Below are 13,388 nucleotides of genomic sequence, written 5' to 3'. Positions count from 1 at the left end.
TATTGTACATGGAACATAGAACACGGAAAGGATCATGCTCGTCATTATTCGTCTTACAAACGTTAAGGGCTATTGGACGAAAATGACGAGAAGGCCTTACAGGGACTGCGAGACGTAATTTGCTTAATAAATACGTGGAGCAAATTTGACCATTGAGAAGCTTAAGTATAAAGATAACGCCGTGGCAGGTTCGACGATCCTTTAGGGTGGGAAGGCTTAAAAGTCTTAGCCTGTCGGCATACGATGGAAGATGACGATGTGGATCCCAGTGTAATCCACGTAGAGCGAACAAAAGGAATTGTTTCTGAACAGATTCAATAAGGTCTTGATACTTCGCATATTGAGGTGACCACACACACGAACAATATTCAAGAATAGGGCGAACGAGTGAGATATAAAGAAGTTTTGATGTGTAAGGATCATCAAACTCCTTTGACCATCGCTTAACAAAGGCGAAAACCCCTCGAGCTTTACTAATAATTAGACCAATCTAGTCATTAAAATTAAGGGTATGGTTAAATAGGACTCCGAGATCTGTTACCGTATAAATGCGTTCAAGATCGCACGCACCTATAGAGTAATTGGCGAGCAGGCAATTCTTCCGGTAAACTGACATAAATTTGCATTTGGAGTTGTTGAGAAAGAGGATATTATTAATGCACCAGGATTGCATGTTATTAAGGTCAGTTTGCAAAAGGTTGTGTGAATGAGAGTTCGTCAATGGCAAACAAAGTTTGACGTCATCTGCGTACATCATCACACTTGAGTGTAGAACCACTTCAGGCAAGTCATTGATAAAGAGGCCGAACAGAAGTGGCCCAAAATGGCTCCCTTGAGGAACGCCAGAAGAAACAAAAACACGGTTTGAGAGAGAGCGCTTAAAGGCAACACGTTGACTACGGTTGGATAAATATGTTGCAATCCAGTTAGTCAATAAAGCAGGGAAACCAAGAAGCGTAAGTTTTCTAAGTAATAGTAGGTGATTTACCGAGTCAAAAGCCTTGCTGAAATCGGTGAAGATAACGTCTGTTTGAAAATTTAATTTGAAACCGTTTCTAATGACAGCACAAAATTCTAGAAGGTTAGTAGACGTTGATCTGTTTTTCATAAAGCCGTGCTGAGAGGGGGACATAATTGACCGACATTGGTGCTGCAGCTGCGCAGTAATCAGAAGTTCGAACAACTTTGGAATAGCACTAAGCTTTGCAATACCTCTGTAGTTTTCGATATTAGATTTACTGCCCTTTTTATGGAGAGGAATGATGAAAGATTCCTTCCAACTTTCAGGGAAAAATGAAAGACGAAGCGACATCTGAAAAAGAATTGACAGAGGTCGGCATAAAGTACCAGCACAGTGTCTCAAAACACAGCTAGGAACGCGATCAGGACCAGAAGAAAAGGAAGGTTTCAGTGTCTTGAGGTTCTGAAAAACATCGTCTTCGCAAATAGCGGGCATGAAAATGGAATTAGAAAGTGGAAGAGAATAAGGATACGAAGAGGTTGTATTGTAGCCAATGGATGAGTACGTAGACTGGAAAAATTTTGCGAACAGGTTCGGTATATCAGGCTCGTTAGACGCGGACTCAGTATTGAGATGAAGACAAGAAGGAAAATTTTGGGATCTTCGTTTTGAATTTACAAACGCGTAAAATTGCTTAGGATTAGCCTGGAACTCATCCCTACACCGATTTAGTTGGTTTCTGTAGCATACAGAGTTGTGGGCTAAGAATTTTGTGCGAGAAGTATCTAGAAAGGTCCACCTGTGACCCAGTCCTAGTGAATTTCTTGTGAAGCCTCGACTTCAAGTTTTTAAGGTAAGATAGTCGACGAGAAAACCATGGGGGCTTGTAAGACGCGTCAGGTGAAGGAAAGGATGGGACATAAATGTCAAAGGCAGAATATAAAATATCGTAAAAGCGCATAACCATGTTATTGGGGTCGTCTAGAGAATCCAAAAAAGTCCAATCAGCTAGGGATAAATAGGAGTTAATGCCATTGAAATTAGCTCTGCGGAAGCAGCGAAAAGTTGTCGGTTCAACTTCTGGACTAGGAAGTAAAGGAGACGACGCTTGAAGAATTATCTCCAGAGTGGGATGATAAGCATCTTCAGGATAGGAGATCGGGTCAATTCTTGAGACAAGGGCGTTGGCGAACTCGGACGCAAAGATAAGGTCCAAGATTTTATCACTACAGTTCTTGACGTAGTTCAATTCAATTAACACCGGATTGTCTTGGACCAAGGAGCGAGTTTTTCGTATAGTATGTAAGAACCATTCAAACGCTTTTCTCAGTTTTAGTATCAGTACGTCGGAAAAAGGATACGTTAAAGCAAAGTAAGCCAATTTCTTAGAACTAAACCTGACGCCACGACAAGAAAGTCAATCAAAGAATCTCTAGAAATTTCTAAGGTAATATTCAAGAATACTCGGATTCCCAGAGGTCGAGTAACAAACCAACACAAAGTTAAAAACAATATGTTGGAAAACCTAAAGCTTCGCTGGCATTGCAAATTATATCAATAGATTTCAATGATGGCCTTTTACGTCTAAACAACCCCGACCCAAAAAACTAACCCACTCCCTGACTTGTATTTTATAGCTCTTCGTTTGCTTTTCAGATAACTGTGCCCATAGAAACCTGGTTAAAGCCGGAGATTCTGCGCTCCGAAGTTTATTCAAGTTTTGAAGGGGTGGACTCCTCATTGACGACAGAATTATTAACTTTCGAGGAATGCAACGATGTTGAATCCTTTTGTGTGAAGCTATCTATCAGTGGTAGCTCAATTTTTATTACCTGTTCCTACATTCCTCCATTGTCGGAACTCCCTATTTATTTTCCTTTCCGATATTCAGATGGTTTCCAGTAGATTTTTTGATAGAGACCAGTTGGTAGTCCTTGTTGATTTTAATATCTCTAGGGCTATTTGGTGCACAAATAATTTAACCAATACTCTCCAAACTTCTACAAAACATGACTTTATCGCTGGCTTGCTAGTCATTTCGCAGCCTCAAGTCAACCAACTACGATATTCCTAACAGAGCTCGCTCGATCTTTTTTTTGTTATTGATCCCCATTGAGTTAGATTAGCCAGGGTGGCTTACGCAGCCCGTAGATCCTTATCATCCAACTTTCGATGTGACTCTTGATATTGGGTGTGACGTACAGAATATTTCTGACGTACTTTGAACGGCTGAATAATTTTATAAACGAGTTCAATTGGTCCGATCTATACATGTGCACTGATATGGCAGTTGCCGTGGATATTTTTTACAGTGCCATGAATTCATTTTTTACTGAATGTGTTCCGTTATATTAAACCGCCGTGGTTTACTAAAGAGTTGAGCCGACTTAAAAATAAAAAATCTAGACTGTATGCTAAATTTAAATTCACCGGTTCTCAATCTGCCCTTTCATCTAAATTATCAGCTCGGTCAAACTTTACCGTGCTGAACGCGCAGTGTTATAAAATCAATTTAACTCGTTGTACGGCCCAACTCTCACAGGACCCAAAACAGTTTTATAATTTTGTTAACACTAAACGTAAGCCTAAAACAAATCCTACCTCGCTTTCATTTGAAAATATTACCGCAAATAATGATCAGGCAATAGCACATCAATTTTCGCATTTTTTTTAACAACAAACAAATTCAAATTTTCACCAGACTTATGCCTACGACTTACATAACCTAATTTTTTTCCTAGCCTATCACGCCCTGTGATATTCCCTTCTGAAATTGTTTACCTTATCCTTAGAAATCTCCCACTTTCCCATAATTTGGAAGGAATCGTTTATTGTTCCTCTCCGCAAAAAGGGTAGCAAATTGGATGCCAGAAATTATAGAGGAATCTCTAAATTGTCGGCTATCCATAGACTATTCGAAAATATAATTATTCCTCACTTGCAGCACCTTTGAAGTTATTTCAGTTATTTCTCCGTGTCAACATGGTTTTATTAAACGAAGATCAACAAGAACAAATCTTTTGGAGCTCTCTTTCTGTATTATAAAGGGGTTTCAAAATAATTTTCAGACAGATATAATCTATACTGATTTCAGTAAAGCTTTTGACTTTGTTAGCCATTCTTTCCTCGTAAGGAAACTCGATTTCAAAACCCGAAACTTCTATGGGGAATGCTCTATTGGACTTATAAAACGGTGAACGAAGTATTTAATAACCTTTATGTTACTTAATCCTTATATACCTCTTTTATTCGTCCTAACTTAGAATATGAATGCTGATTTTTGAGCCTTGTGTATGTCGTCCATAGTAAACGCATCGAGTCGGTTCAAAAAAACTTTTTACTTTTCGCTCTACGCGGTTTAAATTGAGGTAAATACTAATTACTTTACTTTTTTAATAGTTAACCTATTGATCACCATTTCGAGCACCGAAAGATACTTAGGGAGGAAAAATTTAAGTGATGGATCAAAATGGGAATATAGAAAGATGTTCAAAATTTTAAGAGTTTTGGGCTTTTAAAACCGGAGATCCTTATTATTTTTTCTTCCGATATATCTGTAAAAATATAATTTTGTTATCACTAAACTGAAGCGTAAACCTAAAAAAAACTTCTTTGATTTTTGTTAAATGCAAACTTTAATAATAATCAGGCAATTGCCGATTCATTTTTTTAAACAGATTCTCTTCGGATTGTTGTTAATGTTTGCTCTTTTCTTGTGTTGTTCCCATCCTTGCGAAATATGCTCTGAACTGCTGCTCTTTGAAAAAATAATTTAGTTGGTGATTTGGGCATCCGCTTGGATCCTAAACTGGAATCCTAATCTGGATCGATTATATTACGTTTATTGTTAATAGAGCCACGGACGTGACCTAAGTCCTTATATATTTCTTTAGTGCGTCAAATGAATCGAATCGTAAAAAAACATTTTTTTTTATTCCAGCGCATCGCAGTTTAATTTATGATGCAGACCAAAGGTTACTGTACTTTTCTAATAGACTCCTCCTAATTAACTTACATTTCTTAGCCAACCATACAAATCCTTCCCCTATTAATATCCATATCTGTGGTGACGTGGAAAGTGCTGACTGGCTTGGTCAGTTGAATTTCCTCATTACGTTTAGAAACACAAGATCCTAATTACCCTGAGTACATCGCGAAAGTAGAACATCCTTTGAATTGGATCAATATTTTAGAGTCTAATGTGCAAGTTAAAATTTTTTGTACAACCTAATCTCTAACGTAGATAGTCTTTACAAAGTAAAAATCTTAATCCTTGCCCATTTAACAATCGGGCAGCATGCCGGTCTTTCATTTTATCGTATTCTATTCTATATTTTCCATCACGTCACTAACACCTAACCATAAGGTTTCAGCCAGCACTGAAGAGAAGGACGACGATGTGTTGGAGAGAGCGTCCTCGAAAGAGAATACAGTTTCGGGTACTGGCGCGGGTCCAGAAATTAACAGGTAATTTCCTGACGCAGTTGACTCCGGAGGTCCAGAGACTCCTAAAGTATGTTCAGAGGGTCGCCATAAAGTAAGTTCAAAGGGTCGCCATAAAGTAATTTCAAATAAGTTTTTGTGTTGGTATTAACTTGTTTGTTTTTGTGGGAGCAGCAATGGTGCCGCTCCAAAGTTTATATCGTTTCTGATTCACTATTCTTTTAAATTCTAAGTAAGGCTAAGTCTCGTCGCTGAGCTGCCCCCGGACGGCAGAGAGACGGCTATGTTTAAGCTATATGCTTAAGTATATAGGGGTATATAGGGTATGTGGGCCGTACGTGTTACAATTATGCCGACCCTAGCACTAGCAATCAGTTCATATTTAGGCCACTTGGATTTATGACACTACATTTGAATTATGTATACACTGTTACAGTGTGTACTCTTGGTACAGTGGGTATACAATACGTGTGCATACTACACTCCTTCGAAACCTGCCGGTCGGTTGGGATCCACGACTCGGATTAACCTCCAGATGACCGACACAGACCGTTACAGCTGGGAGAGACCCGCCCATTTTGGTCGGGTGGAGGTGCAACACCATCGATGTAGCTAATCCCTGCCGCCGTATGGCAAGCCATCGAGCGCCAACTGTAGCATAATCCGCGCTGACGTGGAAAGTACTAACTTGTTGGGTCAGTTTCATTTTCATGTAAAAAAGATAAAATACTAGATTTACCATTATTGTTGCGACTCTACACTTAGCGGTCAGCCGATAGTTTACACAGGCCGAGTCATCTGCCGTAACTTTATGCACCATCGGTAGTGCGACAATACTCGGAGGAGGGGTAGTTTCAGTTGTGTTGAACAGATCATTCCCAAGGTCAGACAACCTTGGGTCGTAAGTGGACTTTAGGGGCGAGGCCACAGTCGACTCCTTCAAAGACCCACAACCCCTCTGGCCCGCGGCGCTTGCCACATCGAGCAAAGCGGGCCAAAATAAATGAAAAATGGACACAAAACGCCGAGCTTCAAAAGTCCCGAGAGAGGATAAACCCAAACACAGTTAAATATGGACGAGAAGGAGATGCTGAGGCCGAGATTGGTCGCGGCATCTCATATAGTTTCGGAGACCAACGAAAAAGAGTCGTAATCAAATTACACATGTGGGGCTCAGTTGGCACCACCTCTGAGATGGCGAAAATGTCGACACAGTCCGCTTTGTACTCGTCAGGATAGCCAAGATCGGGGCTGAGGGCATGACTGATCCCCGGGACGCCGAAGACAAAGCCAAATTCCTTGCGGAGATAGCGGAATGTAAGGAATACAAAAGGGCGAACCCTTCGGTCACAGGAAGTGAGTCAGAGCGCACTAAGAGGGCGAAGAACCCGCAGGGCAAGCCGAGGGCACTGCGTCATCAGATGTCACAACGGGTTCTTTAGGAGCTTCCTGGCGGAATGTGTGGCTAAGATTAGAATTGGGAGGAGATGGAGGCCAAGTTGGCTGAAATGGTTAACCGACAGGTTGGTTAGCATGCCGACCGGTCCCATCCCCTCCCTCGACTCCTTATACGTGGTCAGGGGGCACTGGGTCATCAGATGTCACAAAAGGCCCAAAACCCGGATGTCCATAAAGAGGACTGGACCATCTTCAGAGCGGAACAGGTGATAAAGGTAAGCCAAACTTTCCTCCTACTGATCAACCAGCGCTGCCTGCCGCAGGGCCTTCGACCAGGCGACGGGCAAGTCGCTGGACTAAGCATCCCAGGATACAAACGGCTATGTACTTACTCGAAGGTAGGTCGAGAGCATGCATAGTAACAAATAACCTTTTTAATGTCTTTCTCTGTCCCAATCTCAGCACACCGGACCAGATTCGTGGCAGTAGATGGGAGCGGAGTGATGATCGCATCGCCATACATGGCCCATGACGAGCAGGCTCCGCCTGATCCGGTACTCAAGCAGCTGCAAAGAGCCAGAAAAATAATGACGAACCTGGTACTTGAATGCCATGCGAATGCGAGGCACACACTCTGGGGGAGTTCAGAATCAAACGAAAGAGGTGAGTCACTCTTTAAAAATATTATATGTAGAAACGTTATCGCATGTAATAAAGGTAACACGCTGTTCAGAGCAGGCCGCTTGCGCCTAATTACGCAGGCATAGTTATATCGCTGCATCTGCTGCGCTTTTAGCTCTTTTCTTTGTTGTCTACTTCTTTCTCTCTTCTTCAGTCGCATTACAATGTAAGCTAAGCTACATTGAAGTCATATATATTGAAGCCAAGCGTTCGATCGGTAGTTGCAGCTCCGACGAGAGAACAGACAAGAAAATAAATACGTCATGTAATCGACCTGTTTGTGCATTAGCTATTATTGCTCAAGGATGGCAAATTCGATGTCTTCGCCATAAACATTTTGTTGACCCCGACGTGATTCTTTGGCTCGGAGTCTGCAACCCGGTGTTCGCTCCTTAATATTGTTTAAACAAATCGGTTTGCTTCAAGCAAATTTCGGTAACACCGCGCTGTTAAAACAAAGCTGTGTTTTGCCAAGTTATAATGCTTTGCAAAGGTGGCTCTCGTTTAAGCTTCATAAATATCCTCTGTTGCGAGGCAGACAATTTACAACAACAACATTGTTGAGGTTCCTTTGCATCTCGGTGACGCTGATTAAACGGGTTCATACCTACTGAAGCGGTCAGACATTTTTATTTTAATTCTTGTCGCGTGAGAAAATAAAAATGTCTAATACGGAAAACTTGGTTCGGCATCAAAACAACCCGCCAACTGACGTGGACTTCTACCGAGCCAAAGCCCAATTCCTTTTACGGCAATTGAGCTCGATGAACTATTACATAAACGCAGAGTCTGTAGATCAGTTTGATGAAGCTGAATTACTGGCGTGACTGGAGTGGATTAATTCCTTAAACCTCGACTTTGATTCCGCACAGACTTAGCTGGAAAAATTGGACTTTGCGGAGCTAGCGAGCAACCATCGGATCAAATTCTCCACAGCGTTCATGGATGTGAAGGTGAAAATAAATCGAGGTTTAGCGGCGCTTTGCAAATCGCAATTGCCGGCTGCAACCGCTGCAAATTCAACATCCATCGACATTATTAACCATCCGGATCTTTCTTTGTTTTTACGAGTCCGTACAGCCATAACTCTTCTGTATATCTCCGCATCGTGTCCCTTAGTAAATGATTGGACGATGGTTGATCTTTTTTGTTTTAGATATATATTCTTTATTTCATATAAGTTCAATTATTTCAGTATGGTTTCGGAGCAGCCTTTCATTCCGATCCTAGCTCATAATGGTATCTCATTATCAATATGTCTTACAGCTAAGGAACTTTAAGTCTCGTAGCTGCGCTGCCAACAGCGGCAGCGGAGAGATGGTTATGTAAATTCTTAAATACATAGCTATGCTCCCTTAGCTCGGAGCGTGGAGATATATGCACATACATACATGAGGTCCGCTCGTGTTGCATTTATGCTGACACTTGCACTTTCTGTGTGCGGGCCAATGTCCAGTGATTGGTTCATATTTCGACCACTTAGGTTTATGACTGGGACTTTAAATTATGTAAACACTGCAACAAAGTGTTACAGTGTGTACCCGTAAAGTACTCTTGGTTCAGTGGGTATTCAATATATGTGCATACTACAGTAGGAAGCCTCGATTGCTATATCTGGAGATAGCTCGGTTCCATGGATCCTATTCTAATTTGCCGGACTTTATTGCGACGTTAACCACGGTCGACGGAAATGATGAAGAGCTAAGTGATATTGAAAAATTACAATATCTAAGGTTAAGCTTAGGCGGCGTGGCTCTAGAGACCATACGTTCGCTTGAGCCCTCGAATGCCAATTATAAAAAGGCTTTGGATTTACTCACAAATAGATTCGATAATAAAGTTCTACATTTTCAGGCAATATTTGGGTTAAAAGGTAACGAGAAGGGATCAGTCAAGGGTCTTCGGGAGTTAAGCGATTGCATGAATTCGCATCTGCGAGCAATCCGTACCCTGGCCACTACGCAACATATCTTGGATGGATTGCTGATTCACATCGTCGCACGAAAGCTTGAATGGGAAGAGGATTTGTCCATCAACCATCTATCTACTTGGGATTCTATGGAGTCGTTTTTGCAGAGGAGGTGTAGGATGATGGAAAATATGGATCAAGGCTTGGTAACGCAAACCCCAAGCCAGCAGGTGGGAAAAACCCTGCATTGGTATAGCTCAAACACATTTATTGCTTCAGCTACGAGCTCCAGACGCTATAATATATGAGAGAAATAAGAATGGAGAATTTATACCTTGCCAAGCAATCTTAGACTCGGCGTCTCAATTAATCTTTATAACTTCTCGCCTAGCAAATCAACTAAATTTCAATCATCGAAAGTCGCATAGATTAGTCTCTGGGATTGGTGAATCTTCATTGAAATTTAATAAGGCGCAATCCCGGGATGCAAGCTATCGTGCCTTATTCTCCGCGGTCGTGACTAATAGTATCACTGATTATCAGCCCCATTTCAATATAAATACAACATCATGGAAAATGCCGCAAAATATATCGCTCGATGATCCTCACTTCAATCGATCAGATCAAATAGATCTTATAATTGGTGCTGGCCTCTTTTTTGAAATAATGGCTACGGGACAAATTTATTTGGATAGCGCGTTGCCAACACTTCAGAACACCAAACTTGGTTGGATCGTGTCTGGAGGGCTGCCGAGTGCGTCAACTCATAAGTCTGTCTTAGCTGCCATCATCAAGGATCCTAGTAATCATTCTGATGACACACTTGCTGCCGCAGTAAAGCGATTTTGGGAAGCCTAGCTTTGAAGACTCAGTACTTAGCATTTTTACGGGAATATATGGAGCTAGGTCACATGTCTCGTGTAACGAGGGCAGCTTCGGTACCACAATTCTTTCTTCCTCACCATTGCGTACAAAAGCAGGAGAGAGTGAGAGAAATTCGTTGCCAGGTAAATGAGGGCAGCTTCGGTACCACAGTTCTTTCTTCCTCACCATTGCGTACAAAAGCAGGAGAGAGTGAGAGAAATTCGTTGCCAGGTAAATGAGCTACTGTCGAGAGGGTATTCGAATGATGCAGGAGCTCACGAAGGAGAGTCTGACTGCGACAGGGAACAGTTAATAAAATAACACGATGGATAAGACATCGCCAAGGCCTTGGGTTTGGCCTAGGATCCGGCGTCTGATCAGCTCCTATTTAATTTTTTTCAAATACCGACAACTCATCGACCCATCAAACCAATTCCATTGTCAACAATTTAAAAATTCTATGATCCACTTGGACTACTTACACCAATCATTACAAAATCTAAAATCTTTCTACAATCCTTATAGAGTGCAAACGTGGATTGGGATGACGTATTGCCAGAGCCCATTCTTTCGTCATGGGGGAAGTTGACCTCTCAGTTGGTAGTTATCCAGAACATAAAATTTCTACGATTCGCAATGCACCCACAGGCTTCCGTTGAATTGCATGGATTTTGCGATGCTATCCTATCAGCGTGTGGAGCGTGTTTATATTTTTGATCGGAGGTTAATGGAGAATTAAAGGTCCATTTGCTCTGTGCCAAGTCGAGAGTAGCTTCCTTAAAGGCTTTGACAATTCCAAGATTGGAACTCTCAGCAGTACTTTTTTTGGTTGAGCTTATATTAAACGTCAAGGAAAGTATAGATTTCGACTGCGCATTTCATTGCTGGTCTGACTCGTCTATTGTGTTGACATGGATTTGCCAGCCCCCGAGGAAGTTCAACGTGTTTGTGTAAAACCGAATCGCAAAAATACAGGAGATGACGAAAGACATGACTTGGCATCACGTTCCGACAATTTGAAGCCCGGTCGTGTCGAGAGGATGTACTCCAAGAGAATTGCTGGATCACTCCCTTTGGGCTAACGGACCTACGTTCCTGCTTCAAAGCTCATCGAATTGGCTCTCTCTCTGCTGGAGCCAGTTAAAGATCTTCCAGAGCAGGGTTCCGCAACTTTAGTTGGAGCCGTTGGCATTGACGTTTTATCAAGCTGCAAGTTCAACAACACTTTTGATAAGTTACAGCGCCCATTTGCATACATTCATCGTTTCATTGCCAATTGCAAAGGCAAAGCTGTTCCATTGAAAGGCCTTCTTTCGGTTGAGGAGATCAATCTTGGTACATTGCTGCATCTGAGGAGCATCCAGCAGATTCACTTTGCCTAGGAGTATAGAGTTCTCAGCCAGGGCAAGCCGTGTCCTCTGGAAAGCAAACTGATCTCACTGGGGCCAAAGCTCGGATTCAATGGAATTCAAATTTGGACTACGATATGTGGCATACGATATTGTTACCCAAGGATCATGCAGTCACAAGGGCGATCGTCATTTATTTTCATAGAAAATATTTACATGCAGGACCACAAGCATTGCTTGCCACATTGCGTCAAAGTTGTTGGCCAATTGTAGGCCGCAAATTCGGATCTAGCGTCGTTAACAAATGCATCCGATGTTTTTGAATAAAGCCAGTAACTTGGGAGCACGTTATGGGTAGCCTGCTACCAGATAGAGTACGGCCTAATCCTGTATTTCATGCCACAGAAGTGGACTAATGGGCCTTTCTATTGCAAAGCGGAAAGCAGGCATGAATCACCTCACAAATGTTATATCGCCGTGTTTGTCTCTTTCTCCACGAAGGCGGCACATTTGGAATTCGTCCAGGACATCACAACCGATTCCTTCATCGCAGAAGGTTTATTAGCCTTAGAGGCAGTTCGCATAGTATTTGGAGCGACAATGCTACAAACTTCGTCGGTGCAAAGAGCGAGTTTGCCACGTTAAAGGCATTTTTTGTGAGCGAGATATCATCCACCTGTCTGTCTGATGGGATGGACTGGAAATTCATCTCTCCGCGTGCCCCTCACTTCATAGGTTTATGGGAGGCGGTCAAGGCGGTAAGATATCATTTTGACAGAGTCGTCGGACGCTCTATCTTGACCCTTGATGAATTGCGAACCTTATGAGATTTCCGCGAATGGCCTGGAAGTGCTAACGCCAGCTCACTTCCTAAAAGGTTCCAGCTAAGGCCGATTTCCTGAGCCTGACGTGACTCATCTTCGCGAAGGCCACCTCAGCAGATGGCAACTGGTGACCCAGATGCAGCAGCACTTTTTGAAAAGGTGGAGCAGCGAGTACTTGTCCCTACATCAAGAAAGGAGCAAGTGGCGCTTCGAAACGTCCAACATCAAGGTTGGAAACATAGTGTTGCCGAAGGAGGACAACATTCCGTTCATGAAATGGCAGCTTGGGCGCATTGAGGAAATCATTCCTGGCAGGAACGTCTTCATCCGAGTAGCCATGGTCCGTTCTGCTACGGGTCTGATCAAGAGGGCAGTCGCCAAGCTAGCCGTTCTGCCCCACGATGCCGATGAAGTTAAAGCAGTACCTCTTCCAACGGGGGGTTCGGAACAGACCGCTCGCGCCTAATTATGCGCGCATAGGTGTATGTAATCATTTATATCGAAACCAAGCGTTCGATCGGTAGATGCAGCTCCGACGAGAGAACAGACGAGAAAAAAAATACGGCATATAATCGACCTACTAGTGCGTTAGTTAGTATTGCTTAAGGGTGGAAAATTCGTTGTCTTCCCCATAAACAGACGCCAACCTTCATTTTTCGTAGCAAGAAAAATTTTTAAGTATGGGAAGAGTTGTTAGAGCTCACCTTGCAAATCGCACACGGTAGATACAAAGTTGAGAATTGGAGGGTATCGACACAAAATTTCTTCTCAGACCATAGATATATTTTCTTTAACCTAACGGCACCAGTAAGTAAACAAGTGCCAAGAAGAAACCCCCGTAAGACAGATTGGAACAAATTCAGAGAAATTATTCAATCCAAAGTAAACGTCAGAAGGATTAAGGTACAATCTTCCTCAAAGACACTCGACAAGGAGGTGGAAGACCTCACGAATATTCT

At 42.3% G+C, this 13,388-nt stretch overlaps 1 protein-coding gene across 1 annotated transcript; it reads left to right on the top strand.

The window, feature by feature from the left end:
• The first annotated feature begins 8,145 nt into the window (after positions 1–8,145).
• Positions 8,146–12,895, top strand: LOC147644626 (uncharacterized). The gene is made up of 3 exons (XM_086826067.1): positions 8,146–8,543; positions 9,076–9,622; positions 12,434–12,895. Exon 3 carries the CDS (start codon positions 12,566–12,568, stop codon positions 12,893–12,895), a length of 330 nt encoding a protein of 109 aa, XP_086682193.1. The 5' UTR covers positions 8,146–8,543; positions 9,076–9,622; positions 12,434–12,565.
• Positions 12,896–13,388: the final 493 nt, after the last annotated feature.

The sequence above is a fragment of the Drosophila serrata genome, unplaced genomic scaffold, assembly GCF_035046125.1.
Source record: "Drosophila serrata isolate PLE 108 unplaced genomic scaffold, ASM3504612v1 contig_128, whole genome shotgun sequence".
Taxonomy (NCBI): Eukaryota; Metazoa; Arthropoda; class Insecta; order Diptera; family Drosophilidae; genus Drosophila; species Drosophila serrata.
The sequence above is the reverse complement of the archived record's forward strand: the minus strand, read 5'-3'. Positions and strand labels throughout refer to the sequence as shown.

Bases quoted from the DNA above. Each gene is read 5' to 3' on its own strand.
- LOC147644626 (XM_086826067.1), top strand. From the start codon at position 12,566: ATGCAGCAGCACTTTTTGAAAAGGTGGAGCAGCGAGTACTTGTCCCTA.